Source organism: Diadema antillarum, unplaced genomic scaffold, assembly GCF_040938485.1.
Source record: "Diadema antillarum isolate AM-2024a unplaced genomic scaffold, OU_Dant_1.0 seq00000597_RagTag, whole genome shotgun sequence".
NCBI lineage: Eukaryota > Metazoa > Echinodermata > Echinoidea > Diadematoida > Diadematidae > Diadema > Diadema antillarum.
The window spans coordinates 1,904,053-1,927,163 of record NW_027271528.1 but is presented as its reverse complement, the minus strand read 5'-3'; the positions used below and the strand labels follow the sequence as shown (position 1 = coordinate 1,927,163).

The 23,111-nt window shown below is 39.2% G+C and overlaps 1 protein-coding gene across 1 annotated transcript; it reads left to right on the top strand.

Annotated features, from left to right (window-relative positions):
- Positions 1-1,618: 1,618 nt before the first annotated feature.
- LOC139735796 (phosphorylase b kinase gamma catalytic chain, skeletal muscle/heart isoform-like) lies at positions 1,619-22,273 on the top strand. Its single transcript, XM_071646547.1, has 10 exons — positions 1,619-1,776; positions 2,540-2,727; positions 8,259-8,313; positions 8,993-9,058; positions 10,001-10,073; positions 13,394-13,484; positions 13,996-14,119; positions 18,999-19,122; positions 20,722-20,847; positions 21,703-22,273. Exons 1-10 carry the CDS (start codon positions 1,673-1,675, stop codon positions 22,009-22,011), a joined length of 1,260 nt encoding a protein of 419 aa, XP_071502648.1. The 5' UTR covers positions 1,619-1,672; the 3' UTR covers positions 22,012-22,273.
- Positions 22,274-23,111: the final 838 nt, after the last annotated feature.

The following is a 23,111-nucleotide window of genomic DNA, read 5'->3' as shown; positions in this document are numbered from 1 at the left end:
TTAGTGTCTAAACACAATAAGTAAATCCTTGGAAATTAAAGGATTTCATTTCCTTATCAGAAGGAATTGTTTTAACCAATTCTGGACAAGATTATGCCAGTTGCACAGTCTAGATATTTGCTATTATGCAGTAGGATGTAGTGCATGCAGTCACATCGAGGAGCATCGTCAGCGTCTACTCCTGTACTTACACACCTTACCACCCCTTCAGTGCCATGCGGAGGGTCACCTTTCCCACGTGCAGCACATACTCTCCCTGTTTGTGCAGAGTATGCATGAAGTGTGTGTGTTTGTTCATGACAGACAGCGTAAGAAGGAGGCATGAATATGAGAAAAAAGTGTTCATTGCAATCAGTGTCATCGTATAAATGTGCATATTGTGAACATGTTCAAGTTAGCAGTGCAGCCTCATTCTCTGCATTGATAAGGTCAGGTATCGTGACTTGAGATTTATTGTGAACTCTAAAAAGGGTTATTTTGTGGATCAAATCGTCTGTTGAGAATGAGAAGGGCGTTAAGTTGTCTTGAACACTGGGTTTAGTGGCAACTTAACGCCCTTATCATTCACAACCATTGAAATGTACAAAGGTTTGTTTTGATGGTGCATTTGCACAATTATGGGACTTACATTACGTTATTTCTTTGTGTTTTCTTTTTTTTTTTTACAGGTTGATGGTGTGACACTGACTGGGGGAAAAAAAGTGCTGAGCTCAAAGGATTTCTGATTGCTGTGGTGTGCTGTCAACTCAAGTTTGGAAATCAAGTTTGGAAATTTGTCATAGAAACATCATTCATAGATTGAGCAAAAGCTGTACCAGAAGTACCATCATCCATCAATTTCGGATTGGAAGCCAAATACAGAATAGGTGTCCGTGCTGTCCAGTTGCAAAATGATAGATATTTGAAGATATGTACGGTGGAAATCAGGTGACTTTTGCTTGACATGCAAAATTGCTCTATTCCTGAGGAAGCGTGACATATGTCAACTGCGTGCGAGTTCATTGATCTGACAAAGATCTGTTGTTTCAAGTTGATGTGATGATGTTTTACTCATAACTGTAAAGGATGATCAAGGTTGCAACAACAAGAACAAAGCATCCTTTCAACCTCATCTCTGCCCATTGACCAGTGCATTGTTTGATTCAGCGCATGACTGGAGTCGCAGGAAGTCGGAGAAGGTGACACATAGGATTGGGGATTGATTGCATATATTCACAGAGAACCTCTTGGAACATTTTAAAGGCGTGTGGAAGAGCTCAAGTACAATGTCAGCTCTGATAAGCTGCTGTCATTGCCTCGGAGTAGTTACGGATTCCAATCTGCTGTTAACTATGGAAATACCTGGTTAGCTTTAGGATTTTTCACGCGCAAACTTTTGCAGACAAGATATCTAGTCTCTCTGTGTTGAGTCACAGTAGTTTGCTCTTGACATAGTTGATGAAAATCATAGCCATCCAATCATTGGTCCTTTGTGTCTGAAATTATCGTGAGGGATTGAAATTGACGTCCATAATCATCAACGGAACTACAGTTTGCTGATGTGTGCTGTGAAGATCGTGATATCGGCAAAACGTCAATTATCAGTGGAGAATTAGTTGTCAAGTTCTAACGTTAGTGACTGCAAGCGACCACAGGGTCGACACCGCTCCCATCAGGGTTTGCTGACGGAACAATGACAGTGGAAGGAAGTGCTGATCCGCAGGATGAAACAGACTTTGGCATCGAGTACGATGATGCGTTCTCAAGCAAGTACATAGCCAAGCATGTCCTGGGAAGGTAAGAAAAAAAAATCAAACTTACGTCCTAATTTCTGAGTATATGTATGTATCTCTGAAAGAGTTATCTGTCTGATTGTTCAACACTTTTTCCGGTCTTGAATATGAAGTGCACTCCCATTAAAGTAAGCATGGTTACAACGATGTAAAAATTAATGTCCCAAAATTATTATCTACACTGTAGCAGTATACAAGTATATTTTAACTGTTTGGCTCCATCAAAATTTTGATATACAGCATGAGACAGGAAAACTGCCAGTCCTGAGGATTTTTTATGATGAGAGTTGACCTGTACACTATTTTTTCCTCTCCCTGTTTAAACCATCTTTACCTTCTCCCTAACTCTCTTTCTTTTGTCTGTCTGGATTCATCAATCCCAAAATCTCATTCTTTCTGAGTTAGACTTCACTCCTTTGTTTCCTAGTTCTATTTATTTCTCTTTCCTGCTTCGTATTGGCTGCCATCAGTCCAGGTATCTGCCTTCAAGAAAAGTAATGCCTGTAGTGCAGACCGATGGTCACAGCAGATTTTGCTCTGTATCAAATATCCAAACTTTCTGATTCCTTTTCGTAACCTTTACCTGTATTTTGTAAAGCGTGCTGGTTCATTATCAAAAGCATACTGTGTAGACAGCCTGGAATGATGATATTGAACGTGTCATTCAACTGCAGTAAAACCAAATATGCCAATGCAAATATTGTAGTGCGTTCACTAAAAGATATTTGGTAACAAAGTTTATCTGGATAATTATATTTGTTTTGTAGGGGAGTCAGCAGCACGGTGCGCTTGTGCGCTGATCGCCAGACGCATGAAGAGTACGCTGTCAAAATCATTGACATCACCAACCAGTACCATGGCGACGATAATCGAGCGGAAGCGATCAAGGAGGAATACCACAATGAGGTGATGATCATCAACACGCTCTCGGAGGGTGACGGACATCCAAACATCAGTGAGACATTTTTTCTTCTTTCATTTGAATTCAGCATTTTTGGATAGGAGATCACATAAAGCAGCCTGTAGAGATTCTCAGATTTTGAAGAAAAATGAAATTGAAAGTTGTTCTTGTGTATAGTTTCACATATAATTCACCGAAGTCCTTTTCTGTTGTGTGTGTGTGTGTGTGTGTGTGTGTGTGTGTGTCTTTGAGAAAGCATTATTTGTGCAAGAAAGGTAATAGTACCTCCTGGTAGAACAATTTGTCAATTGCATTTTTAAAAAAAGGTGTGATTTTTCTGTTTGTACAGCGGCATCCACTGATATTATATTTGCATTGATTTGAATGTCAATAAATAAAGATTATTGGAAAAAAGTGTGTGTGTGTGTGTGTGTGTGTGTGTGTGTGTATGTGTGGTGTTTGTGTGTATGTAGCAAGTGCTGTGTTTGTGATGTGTGTGGTATATTATGATATGAATCCTTTGTAAGCCAGTGATACTGATAGTTGTGGTTGAGCGTCTACCCTCACAATTTTATGTGTCAGATTTCTCTGCCAGGGTTTCGTATAAACCAAATTGAGACCTACATTTTACACAACAGTGTCTCTACCCCTTGTACATTATAGCATTGAATATTCAGAGATTACCACTAAGTTTAGAAAATGCTGATTACTTACTCTGGAAATAGGATCATCATGTTTGGGAGTTTAAGTTGCAGTTATTGTAGTCACTTCAGCATGAATTTTGATAGTCCCAACTGATGGGTTGTTACAATTGGTTGCTGCCAATGCAAAAGCAATTATTGTATAACTTGCAAGACTTGGCAATATCTTCAAAGATGACACAGGAAAGCCAAAATCACCATGTTTGCTGTCTTGTGTCATTTTGCAATTGAGAGCACACATCCTAAATTCCTCATTTTGTTTTACTTTTTTTTTTTTTAATGAAGCGATGTTGCTTTCAGCATCATTTCAGGACTCTTGACAGTTGCGTAATTGTCACACGTGGCAATTTTATGTTACTTACCCAATGCTGAGATATTTAATTAGTGAGTTTCTGAGAATCTCGTGATGTCATTGACAGCAGAGCTCAGAAAATTGATTTTCATGGGTGAATAGCAAGAATGCAAACAGAAAAGTTTCTCTGTTGCTTTCATTGTTTCAAAGTGGATATTACCAGTAGCTAGGTGGAGAAAAGAGAAAGATCAGCAAAGAGAGTGCTGGAAAAGAAGGAAAGAGAATGAAGGGAAAGAGAGGAAGAGATAATGCAGTCATAAAAGTGAATATAATGAAGGCAGTTATGGCTGGAGAGGGAAGAGATAAATGACAGCAAACAAGGGCTGGAAGATGGCAGATGTATGGCTTGTGTAGTTTAGATGTCAGTTGTAGAACTAACATTCATGTGTAGTAATTTTGAAATACTGCACCTTATCTTACTCTGCCATAGCCCAGAGTTACCTGTTCTTTCATTGAGCAATCAGCCAGACAAGAAGGGCTACACACATTGTAGGCTCAAAATTTGTCGTAGTCTGATCGTGTAGTATTTGAAACTGAAATTCTCTGCAAAAAGAGAATTTTCTCACTTGACATTGGAAAAAGGAAAGAATTTTTGTAACACTGCATATCACACACACATCGCAACGCCCAGGGATAGGTCCATTTAGATACACAAGCTGGGTGCTGTATTACATTGTATGATTGCGCTTTACTTTTGTATTGCGACATTCATCGCTGCACACAAATATCTGCACACTGACCATAGGACCAACGGTAGGCTCCAAATCATGTTACAATGTATGTGACCCTGAGATACACATAGTACACATCAGCTGTATGTTGCCTGCTCACTGGTTACTGTATTTAGGGAGGTCGGAACACCTCCCTGCTGTATTCATGTTGACAATGCCAGAGCTGCCAATTTTGGATCTAAGAGCTATAGGCCTGTGTATATAGAGGGAGGCATAACAAGGAAACAAAATGACCAGGAGTGAGGGGAGGGGGTGAGCAAAATGGATCGAGTTACACCTTTCATTGGAGTCAGTGTAGTTCGCTGTTGTAAGTGCTAGCCAGTACAATACGCATTGAGGAAGAAGAAAACACTCTTGATGTGTTATTACAACTGTACCTTTAATAGGGCAACTACATGTAATTTGTGTTCCTGATACATGATACATGTAGCTGAAGGTGCTTGATTGGACACCCAGTAGAATGAATCAATGCTCATGAAGTAGAATCACTCTCTGAGTTGCCACTGTAGTAGGTTGAGTTTTAAATCTCTACAAGTGGAATACAATGAATCCTTGTGGAGTATTGAGCATGTTTTTATACAACTGCATGTCTCACCTCTATCCCCTGTGTATACAGTGTACATCACATGAATAAACACTTGAGATAACAGGCTTCTATTGGAGTACCGGTATATTCCTTCCTTGAAATGTACAACAATAAGGGGTTGCTGCTTTGGGGTTGCTGTCAGTTACGTGACATCTATTATGCAAGATATAGAAAAAGAAATACATATTATTTCGCCATCTCTCTTTCTGCAGTGGTACTTGTAGAGCGAGAAATGTCCATCTTCCCTAGGTCTTCTTCTTCTAGCATATATGGCACAATATGCCTAGTTGATACTCTTTGCTGACTATTAGTAGTCACCTGGGGCGCAGCATGAGGGGTCAGCATCATTTGCTCATTTTCTTACATGGATGAGTAGGGGACCACTTCATCGGGTTGGCACCCTGCTCTGCAATGAATGAATGAAGGGGATCTTTTACATGCTTGAGTTGTGGCTAACTCATACACACGGGACCTCCATTTAATATCTGAGGGATAGAGTGTTTTGTCTCTTTATACTAGAGGAGACACAATGCTTACACTCAACATTGCTCAGTGAGACCTGTGAATCGAACCCAGTATCCTTGGATCTGAAGGCATAGGCCTACTGTAAAAGTGGTTTCTTTTGCATACAGAAACTTTCGCGGTTTCCATCCGTGCCGACTTTTTCGTGTGTGTTTAAATTCACGGTCGGTAATGATAGCGTTGTAACAAGCGACGAGTTCAAAACATTTTCGTGTGATGTTAAATTCGCGGTTCAACCTCAAAGCGCGAAAAGTGCGAAAATAAAACCACCGCGAAAGAAACCACTTTTACAGTATTTGATGCGCTACCAACTGAGCAGTATCGCCGCCCTAGGTGATTTGTAGGATCCCTGCAATGCAGAATGCCCTCTGACCCATTGATCTTTCATGATATATAGGCAATGATCATTTCCTGACTTTTCTCACTGTTCATCATTTACTTGGAGCACTTACAGCAGTAGGCCCTAATGTTATGAGATGATACTGCTTTACATAACTCACCTGTAAGTCAAGTATCTCCATTAATGTCGTATGATACTGCAGGGCCGTGAGTTAAAGCAAATAGTACAGTGTCTGGTACATTGAGCGTAAAGAGTACCATCGTAAGTGTTGCCAGGTTTTTATCTTCAAAAATAGGGACATTATTATCATCTGTGTAGTGATCATGATATGGTGGGAAAAAGAAACAGCATATTGGAACATTCTGTGACAAGGAATATTCTTTACTTAGTCTTGTTGCTGTTTTGAAAAACAAATTAAATTTGAATATCTAATCATGTGGCTTTACACTTTCAGCATACAAGTACAAGCAGTGAGTGTGTAAAAGAGATGTTTTGTTTTGGTTTGGTTTTTTTCTCAGCCAAAGTCATACACAGTATCCATAGTGAAATATGATATTTTAGCCCTGCTTTTAAAACCAGAACGTGCAGTGTTTCAAAACCAGTCTCAAGTGGAAGGAAGAGAAAAGCAAACACATGGAAGATAAAGGTAGAACTGCAGGAAAAACAGGGAAGAGAAGAGAAAATTAAATTCCAGATTTACAGTGATTGACATTCAGCATTACAACATGAACTAACTCATGGTTTAATTAAGTCTTGTGTTAATCCTGATATTGGTAGCAGAAAGATGTGTGAGTGAGTGAGTTTTCCTTGTGGGTGTAGCAAGAGAAAATATCAACATGTTCTCAGGAGTATTTAATAGTCCCAAGCCAAAATTAAAGTCATACAATTGTGTGCAAGATCAAGTAAATTAATTCTCACAAGGCACGATTTTGCTGAAAGAATTAATGAGAATCTGCCTATATACCCCAAAATAAAATGGATGAATTTGTAAGAAAACGAGGTGCCACTTTTTTTATTTTATTAGGAAGTTATTATAATGCAGCAATCAATTAAGTGCTAACGTGTGATGTCTTTTCCTTGTAGGAAAAGGTGCTGGCATGTTATTATGTCATACAAGCTTATTTTCTGCCCCCTTTCAAAAACGAGGTCAGCGCTTGTGTAGGGTTGCATTGTTTGCATTTTCCCATCCCCTGGAATAATCCCATTTGTTTGTTCATTGGTCAATAATCTCAGAAGTGGGCGTGTGGAGGGCGGGGCGCTCTTGTTTATGGGTCATGAGGAGGTCAGCACTGTTTGAAGAGTCAAAGAGGGCTTGCATAACAGGTACTGCAGTAGTCCCAAGTTATGTAAGGACGGAACTCTGGCTGGAAATTCACGTGGCTGCCAACATGGTTTCTAGGCGGTTAGCTCCCTTGTCCACATCATTAGCCTTGCCCCCCTCACTATTTCCGTTATCATTGGTATGTCCATAGTCTAGACATCAAAAGCAATGGGGCTAGGGAAGCCTAGATGTCAGTGTGAACTCTTTAATAGTGGTGAAGGGTAATATCCCAGTTAGTTTGGACTAAGACTGATGTTGGAGGAAGTTGTTCCCTTGGTATAGGAGCTTCATTCTTTAACTCCATCATCAGGGAAAAACTGCGACCAAATAGGGCACAATGTCGCTGGATTCCCCGATTTCTCTGTACTTCTGGGCAAGACGTGAGCCATGATCTCATCAAGAATTCGAATCTGAAGATCCCTGATTATAAAAGGATTGGTCCCATTTCTTTGTGATCGAGGATCTAGTTTCAGTGTCCAATATGCCAGAGACTCACTGTTGCCATGGCGATTTCATCCAGTGGGAGCAAGTGCCAAAGCCAAAGACATCTCATCTGTGCCATAGGGGAAGAGCAGGGAGGGAGACATTGGGTACGGAATTGAGCTTTTGTTCAGTGAGCATTGTTTCTGGACGTTCAATAGAAGCATTGCAATACTCAATAGGGCCAAGACAGGAGATAAGAATGGGCATATGTACAATGCATATTGTGTATACCGATATGTGTGTGTAGGTGCATATGGTGTGAGAGAGAGAAAAATGAATATGATGACAGGAGAGGATTTGAGTCACTTCCTCACCTGGACATTTGGGAATATGGAGTCATTTTGAAGTATCTCCCATCTTGAATATTTTATTGTAAGGAAGTTGATGTTGTTATTGGATGTAAAGTGTGTTAACTTATATGTAGGTATTCCTGACACACTGGTGTTATGCTCTTTGATGCAGTGTAAATTTGTGGATATATGTGTACCAGGTACATTTTACTCAATACTCATGCTGCATGATTTCCCTTTTGTTCTCTTTCCCTGACAGTCAAGCTGATCGATTTCATCGAATCTCCCACCTACTTCTTCCTCGTCTTTGAATTGTAAGTACTTTGGCACACTCATCACTATTTTATGATAGTGGGTTAAGTAATTTCCAAGTCGGGCATTCTGAAAACAGCATGTTAATTTTGTGCTTCCACAAGATATTTGTGCAGAAAGGTATTAGCTCTTGATCTTTCCTTCTGACTTTAATTCTTTGTATTTCATCTGGTAGTACATAACTTTAGAAAAACCTGCTGGCGTCTCGATGAAATTTGGTTTACCAGCTATGTACTGTAAAAGTGGAAATGTCTGCGGTGTTGAAATTTTCGCGTATTTTGCGCAACCAGAAACTAGCGCAAAAATTAAAGCACAAGAATATTTTTGCTTGCCATATGTTCCCGTACTTACTGTCTTGATTCAGCGAAATTAAAAACACACGAAACTCTTCTTACCTGGCCGAGCGTGAAAAATTAGTCGCGCGAAAATATCCACTTTTACAGTATTACATGTAGGTCTGCATAACCATATCAAGCTGAATCTATGAGAATGTGAAATCCAAAGGTTCCAGTATTGTTGCAGTAGATGTATAGGTCCTATAGGATGTACACAACTCATTTTGACATCAGGCTGTTTCCTCCGCTCATTTGTTTTCTGGTGTCCATGTCATCGTTTGTTTACTTGTTTTATTGCATGTAGTATTTTGCTTCACAGAGACCATTCATTTTTCTCCTCCTCCAGATGTCCCTCAGGGGAACTTTTTGACTACCTCACTGATGTAGTCACATTATCAGAGAAGAAAACAAGGTGAGACAAGTCTTTATTTTCATCTTTGTCATTTCCTTCTCTTTTCCTTTTTCTATTACTCTCTCCTCTACTTCTCATTCAACTTGTGTCTATCAATCATCATTATCAGTAGAATCATTGTTATCATCATCATTGTAATGATAACATTTGTGATGATTATATGCTGCTGATGATAATGATTTCTTTAGGCCAGTTTTTCTCATTTTTCACTTGTTCCAAGTTGCAAATTGTGTGTACTGTGTTGGTAATGATATGCAGCTGATACAATGGGTGTGTGTGTGTGTGTGTTTTGTTTTGTTTTGTTTTTTTGTTGTTGTTTTTTTTGGGGGGTTGGTTGTTTTTTGTTTTGTTTGTTTTTTGGGTTTTGTTTCCGGGGGAGGGGGAGACAGCTTAAATTAAGCCGTCTCCCTCCTCCCTCCCCCCTCCCCCCCCCCCCCACCCCGGAAAAATAAAAAAAACACAAAAAAACACACATACACACATTGTATCAGCTGCATATCATTACCAAAGCAGTATGCACAATTTCAACGTGGAGCAAGTGACTTGAACATAGACTATTCACTGTTACTCATGGGGGGGGGGGGGGGGGGGGGGGGAAAGGCAGAAAAAGATACTTATTGATCATGTTAGTGAAATATTCAAAAGATTTATCATGTCACAATTGCTTGACAATACAGTACTAGCCAGGATATTCATATGCATTTATGCATATATATCTCAAATATTCAGTGGATTCATTATAATCATCATTCTTCAAATATGTATTTAAATTTCTTTTCCATGTTACAAGATATTTACATTCTAAAGACAAACCCAAGTTTCTTGAGGCAGCGAGTGTGTTGGTTGACCACTTTTTCCCCAGCAAAGTCTTAGAATTGTGAAGTTGATGAATGGCTAATCTGCACATACTTCCATATTTGTGTTCATGTGTTTCTCTTTCAGGGCAATAATGCGGAGTGTGATCAGCGCAGTTGCATACATTCACAGCAATAACATTGTACATAGAGACTTAAAGGTAAACTTTTGCTTTTTATATGCTGTTTTTCGTACACATGAAAGTTGTATGTATTTTATAGGTTTCTTTCCTCACCTACCGTGTGTAGATGTATGCTGCTTTGTGTCTCAGAATAGTCTTACGTTTGTAATCAATAATAGTGTCTTGTTATACTTTGGATCAAAAATTTTCCTTTCGAGATTGGGTGAAAGAGCATGTGGTTGTAAGTATTTTCAGCTATGTCAGAAAATGTTGGCATGTTTGACACTACATGACATACTGTTTGCAAAATGATGTCATTTTAATGATGACATTTTGCAAACGCTCTGTATTTGCAAAATGATGTCACAAAGCAATTCTGACGTTTTGCACTGTTTCATACCACCACTCTGTGAAATTCAACTATTTCTAGCAAAATAATTGTGACATCACAAAGCAATTCTGACATTGTGCTCTGCTTTGTATGGTCTGTGTAGGATCCCTCGACGACATCACATCCATGACACAACTTCTCACCTCACATTTTCCCATTCTTTTGTTTAGATTTTTTATCCAGAGTATAAAGCAAATATACTCTGCCTGATTCCAAGTTCCTGGTTAAAACTATAGGCCTCGGTGCCTCGAAAGATACTATTCACCTTCTGGGCTGTGTGCCCCCTCAGTGAATAGCGCTATTTTGGAGTCACCTCCGCCCATAGTTTTAACAAGACACTCTCTCAAGACAAAGTATATATGTGTAATATCTTGGTTGTCTTTATCAGCATCACTAGGTATAGAGTAGTAACAAAGTATGGTAGGAGTTTGAAGCTTACATCTCGGGCCAGAGCCAGAATCTATATAGTGTAAAATCCTGAGACTGAAGCGAGGCAGTCTATCCGAGGAAGGATGGGGGAATCTCAATATCAAATCATGAGACTCATATTGAAAGTGTATCTGTACTCAGAAAGTTAATATTTTTTTGTTTCATGTTGTAGTTTATTGTATTGGTAATATCTCTGAGAGATCTGAGAGTGTGAGGTAGCTCCTGAACAGAGATACCAAATTGCAAAGATCAGTCCCCAAATGCCAGAAAATACAGGTGCCTTGATCTTAGACTAGTTGTGTAGGGTTATTGTTTGCATTCAATTGCATAGTCCGATAACTTTCTGTACAAACTTTGATGTTTAGTGTCGCTCTTCCAACTCGCAGACGCACGTATAACGTACAACGTACGCAGCTGGATGCAGACAGGCAACAGCACAGTCCTATCAGCGACGTGGCAGCTTGCGTTGTCATGCGGATGCAGCGTAGCAGCAGCGACTCGAGAGAGCTAGCGTGCCAGGCGCGGCTGGCCGGGCATCCATACATGCAATCAGATTCCTGTACTATCCCTGGTTTGGCCACCCTCAAAATCGCAAGGCACGATACTGCGCCTGGGTGGAGAAAGCTTTGCTTACTTTCCATTTCACTTTTAAAAAAAGTCATTTTTCATACCTCTTTAGGTGCAACCTCTCCCTTTTAATGTCACTCTATCCCTTTAAATTTCAAAGTAAAGTAGTTTTTTCATGTTGTTGTGTGTATCTTTATATTAATTAGTGATTTGTTAGATCACAACAATTTAGACCTAAACTTTCTGCTTTGTCATGCTCAGCAGAACTGCTTGCTTATATGTTGAAATTTGTCGGAACTTTTTCAACTCTGAACTGTGAAGTTCCTCTGAATACTACTTTGTATGCTATGAGAATTTAGCAATCAACAGTCATTCATTTTCTCCTTGTAAAAGACGCAACGATTTCTATAATTTCGAGCATAAGTCACCATTCTGCTTGTAGTTAGACTTGCGAGCCGATCCTGCCCACGTACTTGTAACCATAGCTAGAACCGCACTGTGTGCATTGCGTGAGGTTCTATACTCTTTGCAAGTACAAGTGTAGATCTACATTGAAACTGCCAAACCAGCGGAGCAGAGTGGAAGGCCGTTGACTGAAGTTTTTAAATCAATTTTTCTCAGGAAGAGTAAATGTCAAAAATTGGGGGGTTGTATTGGTACAATACGGTACAATATTAATGCCCCTGATAGGCATCCTTATGATGGTTGTTGTCTATCTTTTCCTTGAGTTTTTGGTCGAAACTTCGCCAAATTTATGGGTGTGTACAGGTAACTGTGTATAAAAGCTATGTGCGTGTATGCGTGTTTCACCATGCTTGCTTTACATGCATTCATATAATGTATAACATACATGTATTGTAGACACACACAAGGATATGACTTGCTGCAGTTGCATCCCAGCATCGGAATGTCTCACGTATGTGCTGTACATGTAGGTGTATCAAGAAGTGAGGCAATAGCGATAGAAAGTATTCAGTTTTAGAATGTTTGCACACACTGGGCAAGCAAAGGAAACATACACACACCAAAGGACTATTTAAAGTACAGATACTATTTTGTGAAATGCCTACTACTGCAGCACGCATGGTCTTGCGCGGCTATACAAAAATAATATTTCTCAGTTATGGAAGCTTTTTGTGACGAGCAGCAGCTTTCGCTAAGGTACTAATGACATGTTTTTAACACCTCTTGAATCTAAATTTTAGGGTACAGATACACTTTTTAACCCATTGAGAACTGCCTGATTTTGCTACAACAGGCATTTCCCATATTGCCCGGGCATACTCGGGACTCATCCTCTATAGGTTAATCTTGTTGACGACTATGTTTCATTCTGTATCTTTATCATAGAATATATAATTCAATATAATATACAATGTATGAATAAAAATATAGATATGATTCAAAGTTAGGTCCACCTCAATTTTTACTCTGCTGACCTACCCACTGAACTCTGATTCTTCTTCTCTAATCTTCTAAAATGACAGTACACTGTTCTGTAAATGAGTTGTGCTTGTTTCCACTTTACCTTAGTATATCCATATCACACGTCATTAAATGCCAAGTTTGAGGCAGGAGAATTTTCAGCTTCATTTTCATAACATTTTGCCTCATTGATGGTCTGGATTTGAAACATGGCTCAAGCATCCCGTTTGTGATGATGATGATGATGATGATAAAACAGCATTTATATAGGACCATTTACCTGGAGAAACATTTAAAGGCGGCCGGGCTCCCACAATGTGTCACACATCATTCACATCATGGCATGAATTATGGCATGAATTTCTACCATCATAGATACTTGCTCAAATAATTGGCCAAGAGAGTTCAAAAGAATACTTTAAATTGACATTGTAGATAACGGCAACCAACATCTTGAATGGCAGACACATTTGATACAGTATGAGCCTTTGTTGTATCGAAAATTTATAAATGCATATTTTCTTTCTATTTTTCTTAATCTCTGCAGCCTGAAAACATTCTCCTAGACAGCGACATGCGAGTCAAGATCTCAGACTTTGGCATGGCAGCTGAACTCTCCGGGGGCGTGCTTCTACGAGGTGATTGATTCAGATAATTTCAAGTGACTGGCAAATTGCCTTTCATTGATTGATATCATTAGTAATTTCCCTTCATTAATTAATCTTTTTATGATCCAACCATACACTACTGAAGGGAAATTTGTTTTGTCAGGAATATTGTTCTCTCTGGGGTGTCTTTTTCTTGGCTGTGCAGCTATTAAGTCGTTAGTTCCGTTTGGTATGATTTTTGCAAATTTATTCATCTGTTAATGTATGCATATAATGGTGCAAAAATATACCAATCAAACTAAAGATCATGAAATCAAAATTCTCAGAGGGAAAGTCAAAGGCCAAGCTTCACAATTGCAAGCAACAAATGTCAAGACACCCCATTTCTGTGATCACTTCTTTGGTGTGCAACATTGGCCCAATATTCAACCAAGTCATCCCTAAGACTTTCATGAAATTGAAATTGTCTTTTGAAAGGATCTGGATTTATTTTAATTAATTTATTGGTATTTATTATTTTTTTTTTACTTAAATCCTTCAGAGCTTTGTGGAACACCAGGATACATGGCACCCGAGATGTTGAAGTGCAGCATGGGACTGGAGAACATCACCAGCTACGGTCAGAAGATTGACCTCTGGGCCTGTGGAGTCATTATGTTCACACTGTGAGTTTGCACAACTTGCTTGAAACTGTCAAATTCAAGAGTGTGGCATATTTCCTAGTTTGTCATTGTGTTTCCCTGTTGTGTTATATTTGATGGAATGCTAGACAGACAGACCTGTAGACAGACTGATAAATGGATGTATTGTCTGTCCAGAAGCTTTTCAATATTTAAAGGGATCTCATAGTTTCGGTTGGGACCTAACTTCAGGTTTCAAGCGTTTTTTTGGTGAGGTAATGAGAAACCAAATGCAATATGAAAGAGTATATTAAATTCCAACAGGAATTCAATAGTTATTTGAAGAAAATTGGTTTTAAAATGGCTGAGATACCCAAAACAGAGCAATCTTAATATTAAAAAGGTGGGTCTCACATTTTATTATGATCACTTTGTTTTACTTTGTTTGTGGATGTCTCGGCCATTCTAAAACCGATATTTGTCAAATAAACTTTGAATACTTCTGAGAATGGTATGCTCGGTACTATTTCACAAGTGGTTTCTTGACATCTCTCAAAAAGTGAAAAGCCTAATCCTCATCTCCACCAGTACTATGATACTGACTCTTTAACTGACTTGACTAACTCAAGGACTGACCAACATACTTTCTGCCAATTTACTGACTAAAAGACTCATGATTGACTTCACACTGATTCTTATCTATAGACTGAATGACGAGCATGCCTTCAGACCAACTCCTTGACTGAAGACACCCTGTAACCAATGATTAAATTGCCATCTAAACTTTCTGCCTAATTATGAGTGACTTTCTCAATGACTAACACATCACTATCCAAAAGTAAATTGACTACTCTACAAACCCTTTCATTCAATTGACTAACTGAGTGTTGGGCTAAATAAATGACTGACTTGCTAATGGATAGACAAAGTAGTGCTAGGATTGTAAATTCCATGCTGTCACCTTGATTTGGGGATTCCCCTTGTTTGTGAGAAATGTGTGTGTGTGTGTGTGTGTGTGTGTGTGTGTGTGTGTGTGTGTGTGTGTCTTGGCAACTCTGTATGATTGTCATTAGACATAGAATAGTACAGATACTACAGTACATGTGCAAATAGAATCTCATGACTGAAGTCTAGCAGGTTGTGTTAAAATCGTGTCTAGCTTCAGTGGATTGTGTCAAATATGTGCAGTGCCAAGGCAGATCAGGTATTAGGCATGTGGCACAGGTATTGCTTCTGATAACAGTGCTGCCTAGCAACCAATGGAAACAGTCTGATAACATCACATCCAACTGAAGGAAGGATATGTCGTAAACCATGTCTCTCTGATGAGCTTTGTCCCGCACACTTACTATTTTGGTCGCACGAGCCAGAAAACCACAATACAGGAACACTGTAGCTATCTTACTCAGGGTTCACTTCATGAAATTCCCAATAATGATTTATCTCTTGCTATTAGTAATTCTTGCACAGCGTGTGTCAGCACAAGATATTTGTGGTAATGACTCCAACACTTTTTGTCAAATCATGTGCAGGGATGAGATAATTCCATTGATGATCTATGTCCACAAGAATTAATTGTGCCATGTGCACTGATGACGTGTGTTTTATTCATGACTATTAAGAAGAAGTCGTGGAAGTATTGTAGAATGTTGGTAGAGTTGCAGTTGTCTACAGTACAACTGTGTAGTAATGAACTTTTGTCTGGACAAAGTGAGGAACAGAAAGAGAGAAGAAATAGAAGAAATATTACGAATGTGCAGAAAGTTCATTGAAAGTTATTAATAAACAGTCTCTTTTATTTAGGAGAAATTACTGCATGATGCTAGGGTTTGAGAGAAACTGACATAGAAACATCTCTGCATGTTTCACATGAGGCAAGATAAATGTTACAAACATTATGGTTAACGCTACGAGTGCTAATTTGACCAAAAAGCCCCATAGGGTTGTACACACTGTCTAAAAATCCCCGCCACAGAAAGGGTCAAAGCACTGTGGTTGCACATCTTGTCAATGCCCATTCACCATAGAATTCCTGGGTAAGATATATTTCAACTACAGTGAACAATTCATGAAGAAAATTATGGGTCTTTCGGAGTGTAGATATAATTGAGAATGTGACATTGGGGATGAACTGCCAGTGATCATTCACTCCCGACACGTCACAAAAGTCACAAATGTCTCACGCTGGGAAGGGAAGTTGGACACCATGACTGGTTTCCTGATTGCGATGCGTGACTTGGAAGCAAAATTTTGGCTTTCGTGTTCCTCTGTCCTGTGCCAACCAGCTTAATATAAACAAGGAGGAAAAATCCAGTTTATCACATTAGGTCATCATTCACTAGGCAGCCAGATAAGATTTAACACTTCTCTCCTACGGACGTGTTTTACGTGAATGTTGTGGAACTCGTCACACTTTGAAGCAACAAACTTAAGCAGGCCAGGATAGCATCTCATTTCAAACATTAATTGTGATCATCTGTGCCTTGGATTTTATCGTGGAATAAAGATGAACCGGAAAGGTATTCTATCGGTTGATATTGGATAATTTTCTATGCTGGTGCATTGTAATTTGGCAACTATCCTGGCAGTTTTTTGATACTTTGTTGCACATACCGGCAATCTGTTCTTGTATAGATGAAATGAATACACAGTACTGTAAAAGTGGAAATTTTCGCGCATTTCGCGCAACCAGAAACTAGCGCGAATATAAAAGCACGCAAATATTTTTGCTTGCCATATGTTCCAGGAGTTGACGTCTTGATTCCGCGGAATTAAAAACACTCGAAACTCTTCTTACCCCGCCGAGCGCGAAAAATTAGTCGCGCGAAAATATCCACTTTTACAGTACCAGAGTTAAGTGCTATGGCATATATGGAGGAGAGGGAAGAGGAAATTGTTTAATTTTATGGTATGGAGTGCTGCAGGAAGGCTGAAAGATCATGAGTGAAATTTGGGACCAATGCCCCTTGGAGATTGCTTTCATCAGTTCAGTATAGTGTGTACGTCTTCTTTTCTGCAGAGATTTATTCCCTAGTAGGTGTGTGTGTGTGTGTGTGTGTGTGTCTATTTAAGTGTGGAATTCACTGACCTCATTGACTTTATGATTGTTGGTCTTCATTTGAATGTGCACTATGTACCATTGATGCCCAGTGGGAAGTGCATGAGAGGACATTTCTGGCTCTAGTCAGTGTTGGAAGATTAGCATGCGTGAACCATATGTGAATACGTTTTAGATGAATTTGCCTCAGGTCACTAGCAACTGATTCAACTGATACGTGAAATAGTCCATGCATGCAATATTCAGTCCATTAGTGTCCACTTTAACCCTAACTAGGCCGGGGGGGGGGGCCTCCGAGGCCCCCCCTCGACGTTCCGCGCGATGTATCGCAATCGCAAAAAGCTATCGCCGCGACCTTTCATGACTTTTTTCTTTCGAGTCTTCCGCATCTTTTGACACCAAATTTGCGACGCCCGGGCGCGCGGTTCCGAAGTTACGCATAAATATGTAAAAGAATGCATGTCAAACCAAAAATTGCTCAAAAACGTTAATTCGTGTACAATTTCAATGCAAACTGTGCTTACTGGCAAATTTCATAAAAGCATGATTAATTTGGTGTTTTATTGATTGAAATCAATGAATAACATATTTTCTTGTTCGGAGCGATGTCGTGGACAAATTTCATCGAAAAAATAATGGAAAACATAAAGTCGAAAAAACAAAGAAATACATAAGAAATTCAAAAAAACAATAAAATACTTAAGAATTTTTTCTGATATCACAATTTTTTTTACTACATTTGCTAAGGACACTAAAAAGAATATTTACACAAAAAATGTGCCTGTTTTGAGCTTTATTTTGTGATTTATACCAAATAGTCTGATTTTATGCATCATCATGCATAGATTAGCATAATTTAGCATAAATGATGATTTTTTGAAAAATTAACTTCATGGTATATCAGATTACATCATAGGCAATGTGTGTGCCAATTTTCGTCGCGATCGCGCGGTCGACGGCCGAGATCTGGAGGGGGGGCCTGGGAGGCCCCCCCCCCCCCCCCCGGCTCTATCAACTACCTAAATAGCCCAGCCTAGTTAGGGTTAATGGATGAGAAGATTCTTCTAAGTAAAAGTACACTGACCCTTTATAAAAACTAAAACAACTAGACTGTAGAAAGCACTGTGTTCATTCAATTATCTTGGATGTTCGGTCACTGAGACCTGTCCGGCAAGACGTCATTGTGATGGGTGGTATTATACACTAACACACTGCATGGAGGTGACTTGTAATTCCTGTTTTATTGCAGTTTTGCACGTGGTCCTCACGGGATGTGAAGTCTAACAATGCTTCATGGCAATTAAGATAATCACTTCATACTTGATCGGCCATGATTGAACCGCCCAGAACAGAAAGATTCTCATTAAGGACATCAAAAGGAGTTCTCTGACCCTTGTGTATTTTTCAATCTCTACTCTGGATTTGCCTGAAATTCTTTTATGTGTTTACTCTTCTTCTCACGCTTGTCTGTGCTCTGTTGTTGCCAGAGTGAGATTTTGTTCAGGGAACATACGGGTACACATTATATTCCTTTGTGCCTGCCCCTAAATTTAAAAAAAAAAGGTCCACATGGAATAGAATCCTGTTGTTTCTATTAGATTATATGTGTATTTTGACGGTTTAAAATGTCTCATGCTAACAGTGCCATTTGAATTTGAGTTTCAGTATGAGTTTGATGGTGATATTTAATTCGTATTAAGATTTAAAAGTGAATTTGAATTCATATTTGGATTTAGAAGTGAATTTGAGTTCATATTGAGATTTAGAAGTGAATTTGAAATCCAATATAAACACGAATTTGGCTTTAAATGTGAATATGAAGTTGAATGAATCGAAATACTTTGCTTATGGATTCCTATGCCACAGACTCGTCGGCAGGCCTCCTTTCTGGCATCGGAAGAAGATGCTGATGCTGAGGGCCATTATGGAGGGACGATACCGATTCGGCAGTCCTGAGTGGGACGACATCACTGACACGCCCAAGGATCTTGTGAGTGTGCCTTTTGATATGCATCAGTTAACCCTACTTTATACCCCTTTGTTTTCATCTGTTATGCTTAAAGGACAAGTCCACCTTTATATACATAAGGATTGGGGTAATGCAGCAATATTAGTAGAAACATCATTGAAAGTTTGAGGAAAATTGGACAATCCATTCAAAAGTTATGAATTTTTTTAGTATCTGCGCAGTCACTGCTGGAAGAGAAGACTACTAACGTGTATGATGTCACGTATGCGTACAACTATATAAGGAAAATAAAAAGAGAATTTCACAAAACTTTGCTTTTTGAATAAAATGCACATTTCTTCGACTTGTTACTGACGTATGTTAGGGTAATATTATTCCCCCTGCCTTCTGAAAGAGAGAAGTCGAGTGTTCTTTTGCTGCACGAGAAAAATGGAAATATGTTGAATTTTCTTTATTCTTTCCTTATATCGTTGTACACATGTGACATCACAAGCTATAGTAATCTTTTCATCCATCCGTGACTGAGCAGAAACTTCAAAAATTCATAACTTTTTAATGGATTGTCCGATTTTCCTCAAACTCTCATTGATGTGTTCTACTAATATTGCTGCATTCACTCAACCCACATGTCTATGAAGGTGAACTTGTCCTTTAATCTAGTCAGACCCTGCTTTGCTTTCAATGGTTATAACTGGCATGGATACCAAATCAGTAGGGTGCAGTCATGTTGTGGAAATGAAATTGGCATACTACTAGTATTGTTTCGCAAAAAGTGACATGCTTATGATATATCAAAAGAGCAAATGCTTTTCTGAAGAAAGAGGACATTAAAAGTTCCATGAATTAAACTACCATTTATTCTCCCGATCAATTTGTTATTCTCAATTTGAGAATTTTGATGATTTTTGCGTGCCTCATGGAAATCAATGATATGCAGTCATTCAAACCTTTACTCATGAAAGCGACATAGAATATAATTTACTATGGGCATCTGTGTAGCATAGAAGGGGGTTCTTGTATTTCTGCCCATTTACTTTAAAACCAGGAACATTCATGCCATGAAACTTTAGCAAATCACAGCCTATGGCCGTCTTTGTGCCCAAAACTTTCCCGGATTGCCACTGGCATTCAATGCATTGTGTAGACAAACACTTTCGTGTGCATTTTACTTTTGCAAATCTTGCCTCACGAAATTCACAAAAGTTTGATGCACACAAAAAATGTTTTTTTTTTTTTTCAGTATGCAAATGGCAATCAACAACCATTCAGCAGGCAGTGTAATTGAGTTGAAATGTCAGATTTGTCATAGGATTCTTTTGTTGTAATGTAGTCTGAACTCAGATTATGCCAGGGATTAGTTTGCAGTAATATCATCTTTTTGCAGATTTTGTCCCGTGGGGATGGTTTTCTCTTGCTGTAATACTAACTTGACTCAGATTTTCTTCAGGGGATTGTATTGCTGAAATGTTATCTTGACTCAGACTCTGTCACAGGATTGTTTTGGTATAATGACGCATGGTCCAAACCTTTTCACGCACACAGACACACAGGCACACCGCACTATTGTTATGTCACAGGTATATAAAGTTAACATCACTCACTTTATCTCATTCTGTGTAGATATCAAAGTTACTGGTAGTAGACCCAAAGTTGAGGCTGACAGCCAAAGAGGCCTTGGAGCATCCCTTCTTTCAGCAGTCTGAGGTGCCTGCAGCTTCGACATTCAATGCCAGGAGAAAATTTAAGGTTTGTTTGTAATCTGCACTCGTTTCATCAAAAATATAGTTCTATCTAAAACCACCAATTTTGTAGGTATGTGTGTGTATGTACCAGGTAATTTCATATTCAGAGCGACCAAATAGTGTGCGTTTCTAGTACAGTGGACTCCCGTTATAACGAAGTCCCTGAGACTTGAAGTTTTCTTTCGTTATATTGAAATTTTGTTATAACCGAACAAATAAACAATGAAAATACATAGAAGGGATAATGTTGTGGCCTGAATTTTTTTCTGCTTTGTAACCGGCATTTCGTTATAATCGTGTTCGTTATAATGGGAGTGCACTGTAGTTCTGTTGTTTTTTTGTCATCCAAGAGAAGAGATTATGCTTCTCAAATGTAAATAAGCTATAATTTTTCCCTTGAAAGTGCATGACAGTCACGTGCAGCAGAGCTGCCCATTTAGATACATACAACACACAAGTAGCTCCCTGTATTGCTTTTTTGAATCTTCCTGATTCATGTAGTCCTACATATGCTTTTTGATGGAGTGTTTACTACTCCTACAGCTTGCTGAAATATTAGCCATGATGAGTGCTGCAAACATAATTTGTAATACTGAATGATTCAGGGGTTTAACTGACACTATGGATCTCTCTAAAAAAGCTGAAGTTTACGATGTTTGCATGTTTTTTTTTTACTCCAAACTATAAGAGAGATGTGATTGCGATGCATGTCAGTCTTATTACCAGGTTTATTTACATCACTTCATTTGTGAATTTACTCATTTTCTTATTACCAGTCTCTGTCAAGTGTGGATAACTTGCCTGTAACTTTTACCAACATTCTGAACCAGAAGTCTGTTTCATATGGTGTTGTACGCAGGCTGCAGGCTTGGTAGTTTACGGGGTTTGCCGGATGCGACGCCACAGCGGTCATCGTCCAGTCTCGCCCAGGACAATCCAGGAGAACCCATACGCCATCAAGGCCATCCGCAAGGCGCTGGACGGCTGTGCCTTCGACATCTACCGGCATTGGGTCAAGAAGGGGCAGGGGCAGGACCGGGCCGCCCTCTTCGCCACCAGCCCCAAGATGGACATCAAGAACACCCTCGGCAACAGCTCGAGCCCGTCCAGCCGGCAGGAGACCCCCACCATGAGCCCGTCGTCGTCCTGGAACCCCAACGTCACATGACGACGGGATCGCCGTCCTGAATATCTCTTTCATATTTAGTCCACCAGCATTGCAGCTTTGCGAACACAGTCCACTGTCCTGCACTGTGTAGCTCTCCGTCAGTGGTCCTGGTGTTTAGATAGGATGTATAGGCCTTGTGAGGCCAGCGTTAATGGGGCACACGCATCTGCTCCCCCTCGCTGTTGCTTAGCAGTAACGTACATTAGGAGAAATCGTTAGAATTTTCAGCTCACGCTGTCGTACGGGTTGCAGTTCAGGACGTCTGGAGTGTATACCACATCACTTGGTCAGTTTGTTGTGATGTATTCAAATTGTTACACAGGGAGTAATTATGCTATTATCACTGATGTGACCTGTATCAAGTTTGGGTAATGCTGTGGCAAAAAAAAAATAGATAAAGAAGAAAGAAAGAAAGATGTGTTTTATCAAACTTGCGTGCAGTATCAAATATTTATGATAGGAATGTGCATTCGCTCAGCTTACGGGAATTTCACACGAACCAGATTCTTATGTAAAACTTTTAACAAATATAACATGAGAGGAACTGCATGTGTGTGAGAATATAGATATAAAGCTCACTGTGCAGAGTTGGTGAAATTGAACCTCATGGTGCTAGTGAATTTGTGCACATGTCAAGCATTTTTCATTACATTTATGGGGTGTTTCAGTAAATACCAGTGGTAAATATTTGTTTTAGGATGTCACTTTTATTCAGGTACTACTTTCCCCTCATATACCAGACCACTTTACAATTTTGGAATATTATGGAGATTTGGAGATTTTATTTCATATTATTTGGTTGTTATTTCACATTGCCTTAAATCCAAAAGGTAAAGCTGGCTCATAATCTTCTTTTAATCCAATTAAGTTTGATTTTATGCAGACAGACATTGTGCACCATGGGAGCATTTGAATTCTGACATATCTACATGTATTCTCTATAGGTATATCTATTTTTTTATTATTATTATTTTTTTTTTTTTTGGCATTTCAGTACATTGATTGGTACTGCATTTTAAGGAATATATGGATCTTTAACAATAAGTTTTAAGTCTCTATTCTTGGGAAGTTAGGCAGGCAGGCTTAATACAAAATGGAAA